General features: G+C 40.9%; 1 protein-coding gene across 14 annotated transcripts in view; it reads left to right on the top strand.

Moving 5' to 3' along the window:
- RBFOX2 (RNA binding fox-1 homolog 2) overlaps positions 1 to 21,946 on the top strand; it is a 184,913-nt gene that overhangs the window by 41,888 nt on the left and 121,079 nt on the right. For 12 of the 14 annotated variants that reach the window (XM_035127271.3, XM_035127267.3, XM_035127270.3 and 9 more), the window contains exon 2: positions 629 to 679. The exons of the other annotated variants lie outside the window; for them this stretch is intronic. In XM_035127271.3, the coding sequence (XP_034983162.1) occupies positions 629 to 679 (51 nt within the window). The remainder of the gene's footprint in view (positions 1 to 628; positions 680 to 21,946) is intronic. 14 annotated transcript variants of the gene reach the window in all.

The raw sequence follows: 21,946 nt of genomic DNA on the forward strand, positions 1-21,946 counted from the left end.
ATCCCTCGTCCCTCACATCTTTGTAACAGTTTCTCACCCTACTTCCTTTCGTTTCCCACAATAGCAATTCCTGTAGAGAATAATTATTCAACAAGAGACACCAGCAAGTTGCTGACCTGTAAAATTGGCAGCACCAGAGACTTCCTGGGGAAACACCACGGCTGCCAGCAACTTCCCCCTTTCCCCATAGAGTGTGAGATTCAATTAGTGTTACAACAGAACTAGCAAGGAGATTAGAAATCATGTAGAACCCCCTTTTTTTAATGGTGGGGGGCATTTTCTCTTGGACTTCATTTGACTTACCATATTTTAACTGATAGCCTTTAAATGCCCACTTTTCTCCTTCTTGCCTAAGTAAGGTGAAGGTTTTTGCTGTCTCTTGTCACTTATTGTTCAGCAATATTCCCAACTGTCTACAATGCAGTATGAACTTTTGTTCTTGAAGCTGCTGGGAAGCCAGACATCACTTGACATTGTCATGAAGACATGTGCATATGCTGCTGTAGAGGCAGAGCGTTATTTATCTGTTCTCTTTCTATATTATTATAGGCTTTTCTTCTTTTTTCTTAATAGATAGCCTCTCTTTTCCTTCATTTTATCAAAATGGATAATTTCTGCTTTCTTGCAGAACGAGCCTCTGACTGCCAGTTATCATGGGTATCCAGGAAGAGACAGTCAGGTAAGAGTTACTTTTGTTCCCCTTCAACACTGTTGCTTGCTATCACTATATAAAGAGTGTTTTGTCAGGGTTTGTGATTTTAATATTCCAAGGGGTGGACAGTAGCTCCATAGGAGGAAAAAGGGAATGGCTGGCTTTTCCTTCACATGGATCAGGTCTTTGAACCCATGTCCTTTCCGGGCTCCTGAAAGTACACCATAGCAGCGTGTACTTCTTTGTTGACGAGAACAAGAGAGAAGACAGCTACCAACAATGTTGCTGGGATAATGATGACATGGGAAACTGTGACCATGAATGTGGAAGTAAGTAACTATGTGCTACGGCAAGGGGGATGTATTTCTGCTTGGTTGTGAGATAAGGTAGCCTTGGAAGAAGGTGAAGCGGAACAAGAGGCTCCAGTAGCTGCCTAAGAATGAGTGAGAATGAAGTAAGCGGCTGCTCAACAAGGAGTCTTTCTGGAGCTCCTAGGGCAGCTGCAGAGGATCCTGGTGTAGAGATGGGATGCTGGTGGTAAATGAAGCTCCTTCCCTCTAGCTGGGGCTGTGGTGTTTCTTCCTTGATTAACATGATGGATCATTTTCTTTGGTCAAAAGGTAACCCATAATGTTTATGGAATATCATCATTTGGCCTTTGGCTGATTGAACTTCAGGACAAGTTACTACCGTGTTTCTCATATTATAAGACATGTCTTATATTAATTTTTTTCTCAAAAAAACACACCATGTCTTATTTTCAAGGGATGTCTTATTTTTTAATTAAGTATGGTAAAGCAAACTACCGGTAGGCATTGTATGCATGCAGCATCATAGAGTCGTCACTCTGGGGCACAGTGCCATTCTGAAGATTTCAATACCCTGCCACTGTTGTGTACTCTTACTCACTCTCTCTTTGCAAATAACCTCAATTTGTTAAGGAAGTTACTCAAAAGAGCAAAACTCATCTGAAAGCATTTGCATAGCCAGCCTTATAGAAAATGAAGCTTTGCTTTTGAGAATGTGTGTGGTGTTTTTTTAAGAGGTTGCTTTTAAAAAAAGAAAGAAGCAGAATAGCATCAAGATGGATTATGAGATAATCCCTTGTACTGCTGATGTTGCAGAACAATTTATGATTTGCAGCAAAGTTAAAACAAGAAGGGGAGAATCTGTTCCAAAGGCAGCGTAGCTGCAATATTACTGGGTTATGTTCTCTGTTTCTTGCATCTTTAAAAACACCACAGCAATTAAATTTGGCAAACGTCTTCATGAAAGTTCATTCTTAAACCAGAATCACAAACCAACAGTTTTGATCTTAAGGAGAAATGTTGCTTACATTGTCCCCCCCCCAAAAAAAACCCACCTGGTATGCTAGGCTGAGAGTGTGGTGTGATTGTGTTCTGATTTATAGCTATTCTAGAAGCAACAGTTGGACACCCAGATTTTGACAGCAGTCATTAGCTGCTAATGATCTAGAATGTGTAATATGTGTGTGTGAGAGAGAGTTCATTGTATGTCTAGCATGTCTTAAGCAGAAATATCCATAAGGCAGTTTAGAAAGGAAAAAAACCCACACACACAACCGTGTTAGAGTTAGTAATTAAAGAGAATTGTAGAGCAGATCAAATTGCAAAAACTGCCGGGGCTTATCAGATCGCGCGCTTTGAGCTGCGGCTCCAGCCAGCTCCCGGGCTTCGCGCGCTGCCCGCTAAGGCTCCTGCTGGCTGCCGGGGCTTATCAGATCGCGCGCTTTGAGCTGCGGCTGCAGCCAGCTCCCGGGCTTCGCGCGCTGCCCGCTAAGGCTCCTGCTGGCTGCTGGGGCTTACCGATCGCGCGCTTTGAGCTGCGCCTCCAGCCAGCTCCCGGGCTTCGCGCGCTGCGCACTAAGGCTCCTGCCGGCTGCTTAGCAGGGTCCCGATCCTTTCTTCTTTGCCCGCCGCGGCTCCTGCTGAGCCTTCGCTGAGGCTCTACCTTAGCCGGGCTTCGCACTGAGGCTCCTGCTGCAGCTCTTGCTGTGCGTGCTGCAGCTCTTGCTGGCTCCCACTCGGACGGAGCTCCACGTGGCAGCGGCATCCGGTTCCGAGGAGGCATCTTCCTTTTCTTACGGTACCATATTTTGCACAGACCTGCTCCCACCACAACCTGGTACTGGTACGTCTTATTTTCGGGGTATGCCTTATATTTCTCCAGGTCATGAAAATACTGCCATGCCTTATTTTTTAGGGATGCCTTAAAATATGAGAAACACGGTATGTATTCTAGTCCAGCAACAGCAAGAACTTCAGGTGAACCTGTCCATGAATTATGCTGGTGCCCAACCTGGATAGCAGCAAACAATTATGCATTGATTTTCAGTTGTGAATTGAATTGTGAGATTTGATGCCTTTTGGGGGGGGGGGCACACTGCATTCGCAGGAGGCTCTCAGTTCCTCACATTTCCAGAGCACAGCATTCAACAAATTCCCCTGACACCTCAAGAATGTGGAAAGTCTGCCTTTGATTAACCCAAGGGACTTTCTGATGATGTTCAGGTGCAGCAGCAACTTTCCAGTGATTGATTGGAACCCCCCCCCCCCGCTGAGTAAGCCATTGGCCTACATAGATTTTGATACTGCCTGTCGTATCAGATAAGACCTCTTGAAAAGTGTCAAATGGCTTAGAGGCCATCCCAGGCATGGGACTTCGGATTGACTCTCAGACAAAGGACACTGAGTTCATACATGAGTTCTGCCCTGCAGCAGAAGGAGGCACTCTTGAGTCTTCATAGCCCTTCTATGAACAAATAATGTCCTATAGGGCCACCTGGAAGAATACCATGTTGGGGGTCATAAGCAATGAATTGCTATGAAAATGATAGGAAAGAATGGTGCTGTCATTGTGATTTGCTGCCATTGCCAAGGCAACAGCTTGAGACAACCAGTGCATGAAGACAGGAAATGGTCTTCTTGCGTGTCTGCAGGATGGGGCTGCAAGGGAAGAAAGAGCTTGGAAGCAGTAGGTGGGTAGCCACTGAGACTCCCTGCAGCTTTAAAGTTATTGCATTATTGTTCTGAGTCATCTAGGACAGGCACGTCCAACAGGTAGATTGTGATCTACCGGTAGATCACTGGATGTCTGTGGTAGATCGCTGGTAGATCACTGGCTGCCCCCAAAGAAGCCGAACAACTTTGGCTCCCCCCCAAAAGCTCAACATCTTTGCCCTGCACCCCCCAAAAGGGGGTAGGTCACTGCCAGTTTTTAACTCTGTGAGTAGATCACAGTCTCTTGGGAGTTGGCCACCCCTGATCTGGGAGATGCCAACAGTGACACAGAAGTAAAATCCCACTTGTTAAGCAGTTCATACACACTTTTCACTGATGGCTGCCATAACACTAGCTTTTCTATGTAAAATATATTTTTAAATTTATGCTAATTAAGAGAACTGGGAGCTTTCTGCAAGTACTTACTCCTAATAATTTTAGATGCTGTTCACATAATCCTCAGGCTTATATTTTAGGACCATGCATCATGGCATGGTAAAGGGAAAGGGAAATAGAAATAGAGACTAAATGTAACACATGGCTGTAGGAAAGGGTAAAAATTAAAAAAGAATGGTGAAAGATGGGGGACAGGATTTTAAAAATGGTGAAGGAAGTGTCAGTGTTGTTGAGAGTAAAGCCACAACACTTGAAATAGACTACCTGAACCAGTGAGGGTTGATAGAAAGGCAGCCTGTTCTTCTTTAAAAAAATCATCTACCCAGCTAAATAACTACATCATTTAACTCCTTGCTGATTCCTCCTTAACTACCTGTTGATAAATAGATTGTTTACTCAGGCTTTACTTCCTTCCTGCTTCTTCTTTAGTCAGTATGAGATAAAATGTGCTTGTGTTAACTTCCTGGCTCCATGTTAGCTCCATGTAAAACCTACATTAGAATGGCTTGGTTTGCCTTGAAGAATAAACCTTTAAAATTCTTTATCCTTTCAACCAACAGGCTTACCAGATGGTTTCTTTCTGCAAAAAATGCTGCAGTATCTTTACCAAACTCCAACAAATGTGACATTAAAATACTAACTAAATCATGTAGTTTGTTGGTGAGGGACAAAGCACAACTACTTAGTGACTAGCATTATTACTCTAGTGGCAGGAGTGTATCCATAGTCAAGTGTCATAGTAATTAACAGAAAGAATGGTCAAAGTAGGGAGAGCTTGCCTAATGCTGATTAATGTGTATATACCACCCTGTCAAAAAAAATAAATCCATGATAAGTGCTGTTTGGACAGAATTAGAGAGCTATATAGAATTCCTCAAATCCACTTATCCTGCAGCACTGCTTATCATTGGAGGAGACTTCAACACACGTATGGGTGTTAACGATGTTAACTTATACACCCATTATAATCTTTTATTGTCCATTCCGGGTCGCCAAACCACTGCCACAGTGTCCTTTCTTGTGCTTGCTTCGGCAGCACATATACACAGTGTCCTTTCTCTTGGCAGATCAAGATGAGCAGGTGACAGCACAGGTTGCAAGGTTTTTAGCTGGGGCAATTAGAATAAGATCCACTATTTGACTATTGATTCAAATCCCTAAAATGTATTTTATATAATTGACTTTTTATTTCTATTCTTTGTATGTTGTATTTTTGTTTTATTGCTACGGCCGATGGCTGACGCAAATAAAGATTCATTCATTCATTCATTCATTCATTCAAAGAATGGTTGCAGCTTGGAGAAGAACATTTTCATGATCAAAGGTTCTCTCAGATACAGTCAGTTATTGGAAAATAGTGTGTCTGCAACCAGTGCATCTTATTGTCACTCTGATTAATGTTGCTGTTGTATATTGGGTGGAGCTGTATCTTCCCATGCTATAACAGGCAAATTCTGGGAGTCATATTGACAAATTGTGATTTGGAAAGGTATGGTTAAAAACCCCCAACAACTACTGTTTTACTGTATAGAAGACCTTTAAACAGTATATCAACTTTTGAAGTCTGCTCTAGAATCTTACTACCACAAGCAAATGTCTGGTTTCCCAGTATCATGGGGATTCTGAATTTGTTCCATGTATATGATCCAAGAAGCGGAACTGCAGACTTGTACCGTAGTTAAAACTGTAGTTTGATGAATAATGTGTGTGAAGGGTGACTCCAAGTAAGAAAGTTGAAAATTATTATAGTTACATGCCAGGTGTGTTGGAAAACGCTCTGGGGTGCCTGTATGCGCAGCTCTGGAAAAGGCATCTCCCTTCTTCTCCAGTGTGCTTCAACGACATATATCAAATGATATATGCACACTAATCTTCTAGCACAACACAGCAAGAAGCGTGAGACATCATAGAGCTAATCTATGTATTTATTTATACACTATGTTCAGACAAAGGAGTCATGGCGTCTCCTCTCTCCAGCTCTGAGAGAAGAACAGGGACAAGTAAAAGCAAAAGTACAGTACAAAACAGCGGAAGAGATAAGACTGTCTTCCGTTCCCACACTCTTCCCAGACAGGCATGTGATTTACACCAATCTCACCTGCAGCATCGGAGGCGTGAAATACTAACAAGGTGTTCACTTACGACAGCCTAAGAATTATTTAGAAATGAACTGAATAATCTTATGGTAAAATATAACTGCATGTAGTAAATGCTATGTAAGAGAACAATAGGAACTCTTGAGTATCAGATGAATATAAGAGCTTAAGAATTGTCGGTCTGAATGAAACCCAAAGTCCATCTGTTCCAGTATTCTGTTTTCAGCTGTTGCCAGACACAGGGATAGGGAATAGAGCAGGCACCCCCAAACTTCGGCACTCCAGATGTTTTGGGCTACAGTTCCCATCTTCCCCGACCACTGGTCCTGTTAGCTAGGGATCATGGGAGTTGTAGATCAAAACATCTGGAGGGCCGCAGTTTGGGAATCCCTGGAATAGAGATTCTCTCCTCTCATTTCTCTTATCATATGGAAAACAGGGGTCTCTGAACATGGAGGCTCTGGTGTGGGTTTTTTTAAAAAATCTTTTTCTCATTAATAGTTATGTAATGTTTTATTTTGAAATGTTGTGTTTGATGTTTCAAAACCACTTTTGAGATTTTTTTCCTGAAGAACATAAAGTGGTAAAGATAATAATAATAATAATAATAATAATAATAATAATAATAGGAGGGCCTTCTTGATGGTGGCTTCCTGATTATGAAATTCTCTGCTAGAGAGGCTTGCCTAATCCCTACATTGAGAGCAAGGACTTTTGTTCTAGTCTCCCAGGTCCTTTAATATTATTTTAATATCCTGTTGTTATTCTTTATTAATCACCCCATAACCTGGCTATCTTGACAATGTACAATGGAAGCTGAAAACAATGGTAGCTGTAATTACCATGATAAAAGGTAACGATGTATGTAATATTATAAAAAATGCTACAACAGAGTCCAACACACAACATGATTTAAGAAGCTAGTAACTATATTCAAATTCACCTTGTCATATGCGGAGTTAAAAACTTCTCTTAAGAGCTAAAAACGTAAGAGCTGAGAGTGACACCACACAATAAAAACAAGGACATCTTATTTGTATCAGCCTTACATACTGCAGAAGTAACTTCACTTTCAAATGTCACTTTCCAAGTGATCCACTTTATACAGAAATATTTTTCATGTCTTCTATGGGTCCAATTTTTGACTGGCCTTGAGGTGCATTTAGTCTCACTTGACTCTTATGTGGATTCATTTCAGGCTTGGATTTCATTAACAAGGTTTCAAAGCTTTTAACTAATCTCATTGGGAGCTTCTAATACGATAGCAAGTTCTCAGTAGCCACAGGAGAGATCTGATGGGATATAGATAGCCATATGTAATCTATCACTAGGTCTTGTGCCATGTGGGTGGAGTGCAGCAGACCGAGCTATCTTAAATTGGCTCTGTATTAGATGAAAATGTGAATTAAGGTAGTTATATTTTTTCAGAGCTCCCTGTCTTTCTTTTGCAGCAGGGAGCTTAATCAGGAATAGCATACTGTATATCATACTAGATTTACTTGCTTTTTCAAGTGCAGGTATAGGTTTGGGAAACATACTATATATTCCTGCGTATCAGACTACTTTTTAACCCAGGAAAATCTTCTCAAAAGTCGGGGGTCGTCTTATACGCCGGGTCGTATTTCTTATACGGCGAGTATATCCCAAAATCTATATTTTAACTGGAAAAGTTGAGGGTCGTCTTATACGCCCAGTCGTCTTATACACCGGAATATATGGTATGTGCCCACATTTGCCCCCAAGGTAAATTAATTTTGAACAAAACTTTTATATGCAATGTTGGTGAGCTTTGTAAGGCCATTTTATTTATTTATTTTAAAGGCCTTCAGTGGTGTTACCAGCAGCGACCCCATAACTTGGAGCTTTCAATTTTTTAAAAGCAATTCTCTAGCCTTCCTAGAAAGTTATGAAGCAAAATGTGCAGGCACCCTTCTAAGTTAATATCTGGGAAAGGAGCCAGTGCCTCTGCTCCCACCTGTCAGAGTTTCCAGCCGCTGAATGAGTCAGAGCTGCAGTTGATGAGAGTTGCTTGGACATCAGGCAATAGGAATCCCTGGGGGTCATAAAGAGCTGCAGTTTCTCCTGCTTTTCTGCTTCTCTCTTATTTTTTAGTCTTTCAGCACATGCATTTGCTACCCTTACTTGTTTTGCTGCCTGCCAGCCACATGGAGCAGTTGTCAGGCAGTAACTTGAGAGGCCTTTAAAAAATAATAATAATAATGTGTCAACTGAAGTGAGGGAAGAAACACAGGAATCATATATCACTTGTTTTGCTGCCTGCTGGCTATTTGGGAAAGTTGACAGGCAGCTGGTTGAGAAACTTTTTGAAATGGGGGTGGTGAGGGAAGAAATGTGGGGATCTTCCTATCGCTGCTGTGTTAGTTTTGTTGCCTGCTGACAAGGGCCTCAGTTGAATATTGGTGGGGTTTTTTTTGCATGGGCGGGAGGAAGTTATGGCAATCCTTTCGTTTCTGCTCTATGCCTTACAGCAGGGGTTGTTTCAAAGTTGTTTTGGGGGGAAGCAAACCAGGGCAGAGGCACCATCATTATTAATACAACCTTTTCCCCGATAGTTCTGAAGTTGTTTTGGGGAGCGGCATTTGAGAGGCATCAGTGTGTTAACATTGGCCAACAGCAGGGATTGTTTGGGGAGGGGAGAGCAAAGGCAGAAACCTTATTATCCTGTCCTCAAACTCAGTGTTTCTCAACCAGTGTGCCTCCAGATGTTTTGGGACTACAACTCCCATCATTCCTGACCACTGGTCTTGCTAGCTAGGGATGATGGGAGTTGTAGTCCCAAAACATCTGGAGGCACACTGGTTGAGAAACACTGCTCAAACTCATCTAATTTAGAGAAGCTTGTAGATTACATTGACCCTCCAACATCACACTAGTCTGGGCCAGTATTGTTCAACCATTTCTCTGATGAGTTTTTAATGCATTTTCTGTGTATTTTCCTTACATTTCTGATCCTTTCCATTCCACAAAGATAGTAAGGAAAAAGGAAAAAGAAAAAGATAGAAATACTAACCACCCAGTCATGTCTTTGCATGGCTGCTGTTGTAATTCAAAATTACCCCTGGGTTTGATTATCTTTGGTTTTCCAGCTGTAATACCAGCAACAGATAACATAGTAACAACCAATACTTAGCAGCATCTGGAAAAGAAGAAAAGTTTTTCAAAATTTTTCTCCTCCCCCCCCAAAAGAAAAGGACCACCCCATATTTTTGAACTGTTTTATGTTCCCATCTCATTCATTTTACTGCCTTTTTGGAGGTGGCAGCCATTTTATGTTAGATCATATCCATGGCAACAGCCATTTTGTGACTCGCCTCTTTCACACCTCAAAATTCCAGGCATGGTCCCAGACCCCCCAAAATTGGTAAAAGCAGGTATTTTAAAAAATCAATTATGATTAAAATCAAGGGTAGCTAAAAAAAGGGGGGGCGGTAAAGCACATGGAACATTCTGGATGGCTAAATGAATAAATAAATAAATTCTGGATGGCTAAATGAATAAATAAATAAATTTTTATTTATACCCCGCCCTCCCCGGCCAGGGCTGGGCTCAGGGTGGCTAACACCAGATATGAATTACAATAAAACGTAATAGAAACAACAAACAAACAAACAAACAAACAGTTAATTAAAATACAGCTTAAAATGCAGCCTCATTTTAGTAGTAGCCCATAAATCAAGACCATAAAGGGAGGAAACATCAGATATTCACCCGAGCCAGCTATCCATGCTGGTCCTTCATGGGCCAGCAAAAAAGCCAAGGGAAAATTTATATACCAAATCCCATATTCTAAAGGGTTCGAGTAAGTCTAAGCCGAAGGCCAGGCGGAACAGCTCCGTCTTGCAAGCCCTGCGGAAAGATGTCAAATCCCGCAGGGATTTCAGCCAGTGCTGAAAAGGCCCTGGCCCTAGTTGAAACCAATCTAACCGCCTTGAGGCTCGTGACCACCAAAGTGTTGTTATTTATGGACCTTAAGGTCCTCTGCTGGGCATACCAGGAGAGGCAGTCCTGTAGGTACGAGGGTCCTAGGCCGCATGTCTTAAACAAGCTCTAGAAAGAGTCAAGTGGAAGGTGCCTGCCTGATGTCAATAGTCAGGGAGTTCCAAATTTAATTTAAATTAATTTAATGTACAGTATCTAACTAACTAACTATTCTATCTATCTATCTATCTATCTATCTATCTATCTATCTATCTATCTATCTATCTATCTAAAAGCTCCCTTGTTGCACATTCAGAGAAGTTAAAAGAGGAATATTGACAGTATTACAAAGAATATTTAAATGACTTGGCATTCTTATTTGTGATGGTGGCTGTGAGTTAATAATGACATTTTGCCACTCACCATAAAGTGCAGCATTTTTAACGGTAAAAATGTCTGTCTTTTCCTTAAGTAGGCTTTTGGCCACTAAGATTGGTTTTTCTCTGCTGCTCTGTATTTCATTCTGAACTAAATTATGTTTTAACTGGCTACCACCTTTTCATTTTTTAATCTGCCATCAGCTTTCCCTCGGGGGGGGGGGTTATTGTGAAGGTGCTTATTTATTTTCTATTAGATTTTATAGTTAGACACCTTGGTCATTTTTATGGAGAGACAGGATATAAATGTCCTGAACAATTTTTCTGAATTTATATCCTTTTCCATCCCAAGATTACTTCTTCCTGGCTTTTAAACGTCCTCAACCCATAACTTCCAGAGACCAAATGATTTCAAATAATGCTGCAATTGTGCAACACAATTCTCTTCCCTCCTGTAGTTTCTTCTACTCACATGAAATCCAGTCTCACCAACCTACATCGTTCTCTCCGCAGAGTCATATTTTCCTTCCACCCTAATATCCTAATTTCATCCATTTCCAAAACATCTAAAATAGCATGTTCACAACCATTCTGAGAGGCAGGTTATTGGCTACATTTTAAAAAGATGACAAGCAGGTTGAGAACCACTCATTTAATGGCCCTTAGGACAATGCAATCTATAACAGTATTGCAGAAATACTCCCATAAACATTACCTGAAGGAGGGAAAAGGCCAAGCGCAATAAAGTTAAATCCTCATTGTGTTTTGAAATTGCACTCTTAATAGATGAAATTACAATTCAAGTCTCCAGTTATATTAAACAGAGGGTGGTATGTATTCATGACTGAGTCATATGAACTTTAAAATGACTAGTACTGTACAGTACAAGGTAGTTGGTCGTAAACATTTTCCTAGGAAGAGAAGCTATATGAAACTTGATTTTCAATAGCTTAATTTGTTTTAAGGCCCTACTTGATTTAAAAGCTAGAGAATTTCTATATTGGAGCATGTATTAAAAACTTTTTGAGTAACCACATTTCTGCATCTTTTCTCTCTCTGAAGTTTGCTAAAATCTCAAAGTTGTCTATCTCATTTTTGCAAAGAGGATACCTTCAGTCTCACTATGAATGGTTATCAATGGCAAGAATAGAACTTGTACTAAATAAATTGGAGTCCTTGGAGAGTTGAGGAAATCAAATGAAAAGGTTCCAAGAACTCTGGCCAGGTAGTAGATTAATTTTTAGAAACTTTTAAGTTGAGAATAATAAGACAAATTCTAGTAGCAATCCAGTTTTTAGAAATCCAGCTCTAGTTTCAAGGTCAAAGCGTACCATTCATGTTTTTCTTGGTTCATCAAGTTCAGAATTGCCTACGCTGGCAGAAGTTCTCCAGGGTCTCAGGTAGTGCTTCCAACCCTAGCTGCACATGCTAGGGACTGAACCTGGAACCTGCAAATAAGCTGCTCTACAGCCTTTCCCCAAGAAAAGTCGGTATGTGCATTGGATTTAAAATTGTTTTTATATATTCAGTTGTTCCATAGAAGTTTTATCAAATTCTGAAAATACTTTAAGGTGCTTCATAGAAGCAATTAATAAATGAAATACAGTGGTACCTTGGTTCTCGAATGGCATGGTTGTCAAACAAATTGGCTCCTGAATGCCGCAAACCTGGAAGTAAGTGTTGCGGTTTGCAAACGTTTATCGGAAGCCAAACGTCTGACACGGCTTCTGCTTAAGTGTAGGAAGCTCCTGCAGCCAATTGGAAGCCGTGCCTTGGTTTTCGAATGGTTTCGGGAGTCAAATGGACTCCCAGAATGGATTAAGTTTGAGAACCAAGGTACCACTGTATATATATTTTTAAGAAAACAAAGAGACTGCCAGTTTCATGTTTCTGGTTCAGATGTTCATATCTAGTATTCTTAATAGGAAATTGCAGGTAGATATAAATCAGGCTCCTCAGGCTTGGCCAGTGCTCCCAGTGTTCATTTATGCTTGTTTTGTCTTCATAGGTTGGTCCTTTTACTTGGTTGCATTTACTGCAAGAGTTGGAAGGGATCCCAATGGTCATCTAATCCAACTACCTGCGATGCAGGAATCTCAACACACAGTCTCCCATCCAATAGGAAACCATACCGAATCCTGCTTAGCTTTGCAAATGTGCCAGCAGTTTTATTGCCACACCACGAACTGTGCAATTGATTAAGGACAAAGTAGTGGCTGAGTTTTCAGTTTTAAAATCTCCCAGTTCCTAGCTGGCCTACGTTTTAGGAAGTAAAAAAGAAAGCACCTTGATCCCGTGTCTCTTTAATGTATGGGAAAAGGTAGATGCATTCTGTTGCGAATGGACTTCTATTTGCCACATGTCCAGAGCAATAGTTGTGGTTGTGACTACTCTTTGCCATGAGAGGGCACTCATTGCACAGGAGCTGCACAGGGTCTACTGGAAACAGATTCAGCTCTAAAATAGTTGTCTACAAGGATTCATGAGGGGGAAAACAAGGTTTGTGCACAGTGGTAAAGACAATAGTGTTATTTCTGTTTTGCAATAGTATATATTGGCTATTGGTGGAGAGCAGGAATATGCTAATAACATTGGGTGGTTGCTTATGTGATAGGGTAGCAGCTGAATTTGGGAATGGGCACTAAAATTAGGTAGCGTAGTAAATAAAGCACATTTACTAGGCTACCTAATTTTAGTGCCCATTCTCAAATTCAGCTGCTACCCTATCATATAAGCAGCCACCCAAAGTACATACAGAAAGAAAGAGTGGGGGGTTTGGTGGAGTATTGAGTAAAATGAGTCTTATCTGTAGGGAATATGAGGGGGAAATGCTTGTATAGTGAAACATTACAAAATGCTGTTTTCCTAAAATGAGAGGAAAAGGTGCAACAGGCTCTTCTGTATCTTGTGTAGAGATGATGACTTGGAAGCATTATTGTGGATTTATTGTTGCCTAAATACATATTCATCCTCCACATTACACCACGTAACGTTTCTGGTGATTTTTTTTTAAAAGTGCTTTAGGCAGCATCTGAGGAAAGCCAAAACTAGTTTCTGTTGCAATAGCTGCATGTATAGTTGCATTTTCTGTACATTAAGGATGCAAGTATACCCACTTCAATTGGATGCTTAGGTGGGGCATGGCCAAAGAAAAGGTTGGGAACCACTGATCTGGAGATATCTCTGTGAATAGAAATGCACTACTGTTCATGCAAAGTAGCCCTTCCTATTCCCTCCAGTTTCCCAGATCTGCTTCAGTTCTCCCATGCCCTACCTCATGCCATTCCGGGGGGGGGGGTCTGTCAACCCTCACAGGGTGCATATGGGGCTGTAATGCGAGAAGTATTATTCCTCCCTCTCTTCCCTTGATCCAACCCGTGGTATTGTGCTATTCATATGAACAGTGGGTTGGACAACATAAATTGCTTTTGAAACAAGTCTTTAAGCAATCTTAAAACAGTTCTTTCAGTCTAAATTGCAGCAGTAATACTCTTTGGGATGTGTAAGCCTACAGTCTTCCATTGAAAATGTCAAAGTTATATTAATGAAGGAATCTTGTAGCTGACATGTGTTTGTCCAGGTGCCTGGCAGCTGGGAGGACAGATGTCCTGTAGCCTCCTATCTTACCTTTGTCTAATATAATATCCAAGGGAAATATCCAGGCCTCTGAATCTTAGCTTTTAAAAATGGTATAGTTCATGTGCTTCATGAAGATATGCTCCAAAGATAGTAATGTTGACAGTAAAATATAAAATTCTTTTGAAATCTAAAGACATAGAAACAGCAAGGAAAATAGAAAGGATAATTGTGGTAATGTTCATGTAAATATTTTTTAAAACAATAAATGTAACTCTTTTAACATTCTTTCTCCTTTAGCTTCTGCAGTATGCACAACACATGCACTCCAGACTTGCTCTTTTAAATCAGTTTCACCCATCTATTTGGAAAAGGGTTTTGTTTTTGTTTTTTTGCTCAGCATTATCCCTGGGTTGCTCAGGTCCATAAGGAACAGAACACTATCCTAAGATTACAATGTAGGCTGTCCCTCTAGCTGTGAAGGTAGTTTTGTGCTTAGTTGTCTGTCTTTGGAACTGGGAATCCCCACACTGAATACCATCTCAATTTATCCAAAATATTCTAGCCAGCCACAGCATCCCAGTCAGGATCCATCAGCTTTTCCTTGTTGAGCTAATGAATTGCAACCAATTGAGACTGTCAGTCTGCTGGATAAGCAAATAGAAGGAATTGGGAAGAAATTCCCTATTACCATCATACATTGCAGAGCATATGGCACTCTAAACATAATAAGGCAAGAACAACAGAAATTTACAACTTCTGTTTGTTTCTCACCTATCATATCTCAGGGGTGCTGAGCAGCTAATGTCATAGCTGCCAAGTTATCCCTTTTTTTAAGGGATTTTCCCTTATGCTGAATAGGCTTCCTCGCGAGAAAAGGGAAAACTTGGCAGCTATGCTAATGATTTACAAAACAACAACGAAGTTTCCTGTCTTAGAGCCACCTAGTAAGGCAAAGATAGTTGGAATTGGAGAAAGACAGCAAATTGTAAAGTTCTTTCTCCTCTATTCTGACAGTAATTTCTTAGAAAACTCAGTGACTTAACTTGGCCCTCCTTCACACTTGAGAAGCCAAATTTTTCCCCATAAAAGAGCAATTTATCGTCTCTGCTCTGTCCCCTTTTCACAAATGCTGGATACAGTGGGATTCTCGTGCTTTTCTGTAAGGAGTAGCAGTTCAGCCTTCCTGCTAGCACTAGGATGAATACAGAGGAAGAATGAGTCAATAAAAGCTCCCCAGATTTTTCCACTATTCTGGCAGCTACCTGTAGAGCAGTAATAATGGTTTGGTAGCTTCTCACTGGAACAGAAGCTGGAATCTTCTTCCATTGCAGATGGCTGAAGTCTGTGTTGAAGACTTGTGTTCATTTAAAGTATCAGCTGTTCCCTTTTAATTGGAATGCATTTTTTTGCTTCACAGATTAAGTATCTTGTTAGGGTGATATGGGTGAGTTTATATTCCATAGACTGTGGTCTATAGCACTAATTTTCTGGCATTGGAAAAGTTCTTCCTTTGTGGCTAATATTAATTGCATGCTGGATTGTGTGCTGCAAAAAAGATGTAATTAGAGGATAACGGCTTTCTTTCTAACCAAGGTCAAAGTCTCTTTCTCCCAAAGCCTTTGGTAAAAGGAACAGAATCATCTGACAGCCTAAATGAAAACCTGAGCAGATGCCATTTTGCTATTTACCAAAGAGGGTCTTGTGACCTGTGCAGTCTTCCACCTTCCCTTTCAGGAATACAGCCAATCATAAACAAGTGACTTTAGTCACTGCCGCCACCCACACAGACGATAGATTTTTCGTTCTTAACAGTTTTTAACTGTTTGAACTCTTTTTGGCCCTTTATGGTGATGCACTGCTTTCTGTTGCCTAAAAAGTCCTAGGTTGCACTTGCATTACTTTGTAGCATGGCTTTTTGACAAGAGTGTTTGTGAGGACAGCTGTAAAATTATAACGGGGAAACTAAAATGTAACTGTCAAGTTATATCTCCTAGCCTTTTATCTTTCTTCCCTGTTAGCAGCTTAGGAGCTTGGGGCACACATCTTTACTTCTCTACAAAGCCTTAAAAGGAGCCATTTAACTTCTACATTTAGATAGTGTACTGCATCTAGACATCTTAAAGCCCCTTTGAGGTTTTTTTGCTTGCTAAATGTTCAATTCCTTGCTCCTAACGAGTGATACGGATATCTTTCATCAAAGTAGCATTTCTGTTATGAGAATATCTGAGTTTCTCAACACTTGAAACATCAGTGTGTTGTGACTTGGAAAATATAACCCCCCCCCCCACCCCTGCTCTGCAAGTAGTGCTTCTATTTCACTTACGCTGTTGGAATGTGGTTGTGCAAGTGTCATGAGCATCTAGTGGATACCTGTGTTACTTTTAATTAATGCTAGCACAGCTTTTCCCCTATATCTTGCCCTATAAACCTAATTCTTTAGAAGCTGAACAGTTCTTCTCTGTATGCTTGAGTGTAGTAAGGCTTCTCTCTTCTTTTATTTTATTTCCTTTCTGGCAAACAAAAAATGATACTGCAATCCAGTGGGGTTGGTGGCACGTCTCCTGGGAATGACAAGGCCGTGTCCCGCCACGGCGGCACGAGCAGCCATCGCGCCTCTGCAGCCGCATGTAGAGGATCCTCCATTCTCGGCTGCAGCCGCGAGCAGAGAATCCCGCCCCTCCCAGCCTCCCTCCCTCCCCGGCTCGCCCTAAGCGGCTCCTGCTTTGCTGCTTTACAGCGAGCCAGGGAGGGAGGGGGACAGACGGGAGCCGTGGCTGCAATCTCTGCACATCTGCTGCAATCTCATACCAGTTCAGTGCCTTTAAAGAATTGTTTTTATTCTGTCATTTGAAATTTGTTTTCCTCCTTTCTCAAGAGCAGAATTGCACGTTTCATTGAATAAAATAAGATATTATATTGATTGTAAAATTTCAGCCTTCTACTTTCACTACTGTTCTATGTATTTGTTAAATACCTGTTATGTTTGCTTGAAGTTTAACTTTGCAGGCAAATATATTCCTTTCTTTAAAGGGTTTCTCCTCTCCCTTTGGTCTGTGCAAATTCTTACTCAGGCACCAGTCTTTCCTACTATTATGCCACTCTGTAAAATGCCATTTAAGTTTGAGATTTTTTTAAATAAAAAAAAGCAAGCAGTATATAAATTTTTGTGAAATAAATAAATAAATAACAAATTTGATGTTACTACCGTGTTTCTCATATTATAAGACATGTCTTATATTTATTTTTTCCTCAAAAAAACACACTATGGCTTATTTTCAAGGGATGTCTTATTTTTTTCCTCCTCCTCCTGCTGCTGCGGCTATCACTATGTCTTATTTTCGGGGTATGGCTTATATTCCTTGAATGCTTAAAAATCCTGCTATGGCTTATTTTATGGGTATGTCTTAAAATATGAGAAACAGGGTATATAGATGAATTATGCATACTTTAAACCAGTGCAAGTTTGCTAACGTAAATAAACTGACACTTTATTTCTACAACACTTCTGTAACCTATTGTGATGATTAGATAAATGAATTTTGGAACATAATTCTTCCCTCCTTTCATCTCCATGTCCAAGGCTTATAAAGATCCTTACAGAACACTTAATTCTAAGCTATGTGTAGTAAAAAGAATGACAATAACTCAATCTAATGTAGACTGAACATGTAGAATCTGTTGAAAATGGAACCAGCCAGGAATGGAAAGTTGTCCTTCTTAGCATAATGCTAATACAGTGGTACCTCAGGTTACGAACTTAATTCGTCCCGGAGGTCTGTTCTTAACCTGAAACCATTCTTAACCTGAGGTACCATTTTAGCTAATGGGGCTTCCTGCTGCTGCCGGTGCGCGATTTCTGGCCTCATCCTGGGGCAAAGTTCTTAACCTGAGGTACTACTTCCGGGTTAGCGGAGTTTGTAACCCGAAGTATTTGTAACCCGAGGTGTTTGTAACCCGAGGTACCACTGTATCAGATTTGAGGCAGCACAAGGAGAGGGATGTGTTTCCTTCTAAATGACAACATGATTGCTAGCAAGGCTGGCCCAAGGTATTTTGGTGCCTGAGGCAGAATAACAAATGACACATACCCTGAAACCAATGTACTGTACACAATACGCACTGCCAGCCAAGCTATTTTGCATCTGAGGCAGAAAAATATCACAAACACCTGTGCCTGGCAGTGAAAATGTTGTAGTAACAACAACAACAACAACAACAACAACAAAAACAGCAGCAGCAGCAGCAGCTAGCAATTTGCTGCTTTTTCATGACACTAAAAATCTGCTGCCTGAGGTGGCTGCTTGACTCTGCCCAATGGCAGGGCTGCCCCTGATCCTAGTTTATAAAGCGTAGTGTCAGTAAACAAAAACAATAGATTTTGTATACCATCAACCAAGATGGTTCAGAACCTGATTTTTAATTATGCATTAGATTTACGTATTGCTTTTCCTTCAAGCAACACATGATGGTGTACATGATGGTGTACCTATACTGCATCAATAGGAGTATAGCATCTAGATCTAGGGAAGTAATAGTACCACTGTATTCTGCTCTGGTCAGACCTCACCTGGAGTACTGTGTCCAGTTCTGGGCACCACAGTTCAAGAAGGATACTGACAAGCTGTAACGTGTCCAGAAGAGGGCAACCAAAATGGTCAAAGGCCTGGAAACGATGCCTTATGAGGAATGACTTAGGGAGCTGGGTATGTTTAGCCTGGAGAAGAGAAGGTTAAGGGGTGATATGATAGCCATGTTCAAATATATGAAAGGATGTCATATGGAGGAGGGAGAAAGATTGTTTTCTGCTGCTCCAGAGAAGCGGACACGGAGCAATGGATTCAAACTACAAGAAAGAAGATTCCACCTAAACATTAGGAAGAACTTCCTGACAGTAAGAGCTGTTCGGCAGTGGAATTTGCTGCCAAGGAGTGTGGTGGAGTCTCCTCCTTTGGAGGTCTTTAAGCAGAGGCTTGACAGGCATATGTCAAGAATGCTTTGATGGTGTTTCCTGCTTGGTAGGGGGTTGGACTGGATGGCCCTTGTGGTCTCTTCCAACTCTATGATTCTATGATTCTATGATTCTACATTGTAGCCCCTCCCTCCAGAGTGAAGTAGGTTAAATTCAGAGGTTGTAATGGATGCTGTAGCAATGTAGCATGTTGGAGATCATTTCGCAACTGATGCAGTTAGTTTTGGAATAATAATGGAAACAGAATGAACTTATGACAAATGTTGAGGAAACAGCATGGTTAGAGGTTTTGTTATATATGGCACTTGGCTTCATTGACTGACTTATTTATCAAGCTGAAATTTGTTACACTTACAATCCAAGCTACTCTGATTGCTAGCAAAATCTAAAAGGGATACTTTTTTACATCTCTCCCAACATTTATGAAGTCTGCTTTGGTTTATCAGATTGTACTCTATAACATGTAACACTATTTATCTGTGTCTTCTAGTGTATTTACCCCTGTATAGCCATATTTTTATCAGTGGGATTAATTTTTCTTCTGTGAAAGATTTGCTGGAAACTTCCCTTGTAGAAAGACATTAATCTTCAAAGATGAAGGAACCTTTTTAATAATAATAATAATCATAATCATACAAATATTGTTGCAAATGTAGTTGCTTTATTTACGTTACAGATGGTGCAGGGCTTTGTCACTTGTTCGGTGCCAGATGTACAATTTTTTTCCACAGAGGCCAAAAGTCTGCAATGCCCCCCCCCAATTGTGTCTAAACTTTGATACAAACTAGTTTAAGAGGACAGCTAGATTTAAGCTCAGAAAAGCACTTGGGGATGTGCGTGTCTTGAATTTTTTTTTTTAAATAACTTTGTTACTCATTTCTCTGTTGCTTGCACACACGCACCCATTGTGAAAAAGAAAGGGGTGGAGGATAGAGAGGCAACGTTTGAGGAGCGGTGCAACAGTATAATCCTCATACCCTTCTTACATAGAGCAAACTCGGTTCTCTTTATTGTGGATCCTTATGTGGCCAAGGCAGCACCATCCGTGCCCAAGAGGAAGCAGGTTTGAGGGAACCTCAAGGTCTCTTATGTTCCTCTTGCGCCTGTATGTTCATACCCCAGTGCAGGTCTAAATTTAGTTAGAATAACAGTACCAATGATAGGTTTTTTTAAATAAGTGAATAGGAAGTAGCAGCAACCTCTCTTAATGGTTCATCATGTAGGCAGCGGGATTTAATCGCTGCTCATCTACTGATGAGCAGCAATTATATCCTGCTCAAAACTACTGTTTGAAGCAGCTCACACCTTTCTCCTGCGGGTGGACAGAAGTGCCTCCCTCTACCCTCTCACAAGAGAAGTGCTAGCTGCTTCAAACAGTGCTTTTGAAAAGTGTTTTAAAGCAGTCCCCATGCAAAGATAGAGTGACCATTGCACTAGGCTACATTGGACTGCTTGGCCTCGGTGTTTGCAAGTGACAGCCGGAGACGGGATTCCTCCACATCACTGCTCTTGCTTCGACCAAGCTGCTGCATTTTGCAAACACTAGCAGCGAAGTGGAGAAGCTCTGTTTGCTGGTGTCACTTGCAAACTCCACCCTTATTTTCCCCTTCCCCCATCAGTGATGGGGAGGGAAGAAATTAGCAGTTTGGCAGCCCGATGCTCAGCTTTTCAAAGTGCCATACATTGGGGCATGTCTTCTGTGGCGTTGTTCCTGCTACATGTTAAGACCATGTAGTATATATTAAAGGAGGCATTGTAGAAATTACAGGTCATGTCTGACAAAGGATGTTTTCAGGGTGCTTTAGGCAAATGAGATTTTTTAAAATACTGTATATTCCTGCATATAAGACTACTTTTTAACCCAGGAAAATCTTCTCAAAATTCGGGGGTCGTCTTATATGCTGGGTCGTATTTCTTATATGGCGAGAATATCCCAAACTCTATATTTTAACTGGAAAAGTTGGGGGTCGTCTTATATGCCCAGTCGTCTCATACGCCAGAAAATACGGTATATATATAAAGAACTTACTTCATGCTTTCCCTTTTATGCTCAGTAAGTGTTACGCAGGTGGCGCTGTGGGTTAAACCACACAATCTGGGGCTTGCCGATCAGAAGGTCGGCGGTTCGAATCCCCGCAACGGGGTGAGCTCCCGTTGCTCGGTCCCAGCTCCTGCCAACCTAGCAGTTTGAAAGCATTTCTAAGTGCAAGTAGATAAATAGGTACCGCTACAGTGGGAAGGTAAACAGCGTTTCCATGCGCTGCTCTGGTTCGCCAGAAGCGGCTTTGTCATGTTGGCCACATGACCTGGAAGCTGTACGCTGGCTCCCTCGGCCTATAACGTGAGATGAGCACCGCAACCCCGGAGTCGGTCACGACTGGACCTAATGATTAAGGGTCCCTTTACCTTTAAGCTGTTAATGAAAGTGCTCGTCATCAATGCTGATCAAAGCATACAAGCAGGAGCGTGCACCAACTAGCAAGAATATCTATGCAATTTAATACGATAGATTTTGGGGGTGGGGTTAACTTATGCCAAATGTTTGGGGGAATACTACCTGCTTTCAGTCTTAGTCTATGCAGAAAATGATACGAAGGATTGCTTCTGTCCCATCAGATTAATACTATTTTTACATGAAAAAGCGAGATCTTGTGTGTTACAGCAATTTCCTTACTTGTTGGCTTAGCGTTTATTGATTTTCTTCTCAGTTTTGTTTTGTTCCAAGCTGTCTTTTCTAATTATGATGACTATAAAAGGTATGTGATTAGATATGAAATTGACGTTCCTTTAGTGCAGAACTATATATATATATATATATATATATATATATATATATATATATATATATATGTATATGTATATGTATAGCACAAGGCTGCAACCAGAACTGTTTCATGAACACATGGTGTTATCTCTAC

The sequence above is a fragment of the Zootoca vivipara genome, chromosome 9 (genome assembly GCF_965207765.1).
Source record: "Zootoca vivipara chromosome 9, rZooViv2.hap1.1, whole genome shotgun sequence".
Taxonomy (NCBI): Eukaryota; Metazoa; Chordata; class Lepidosauria; order Squamata; family Lacertidae; genus Zootoca; species Zootoca vivipara.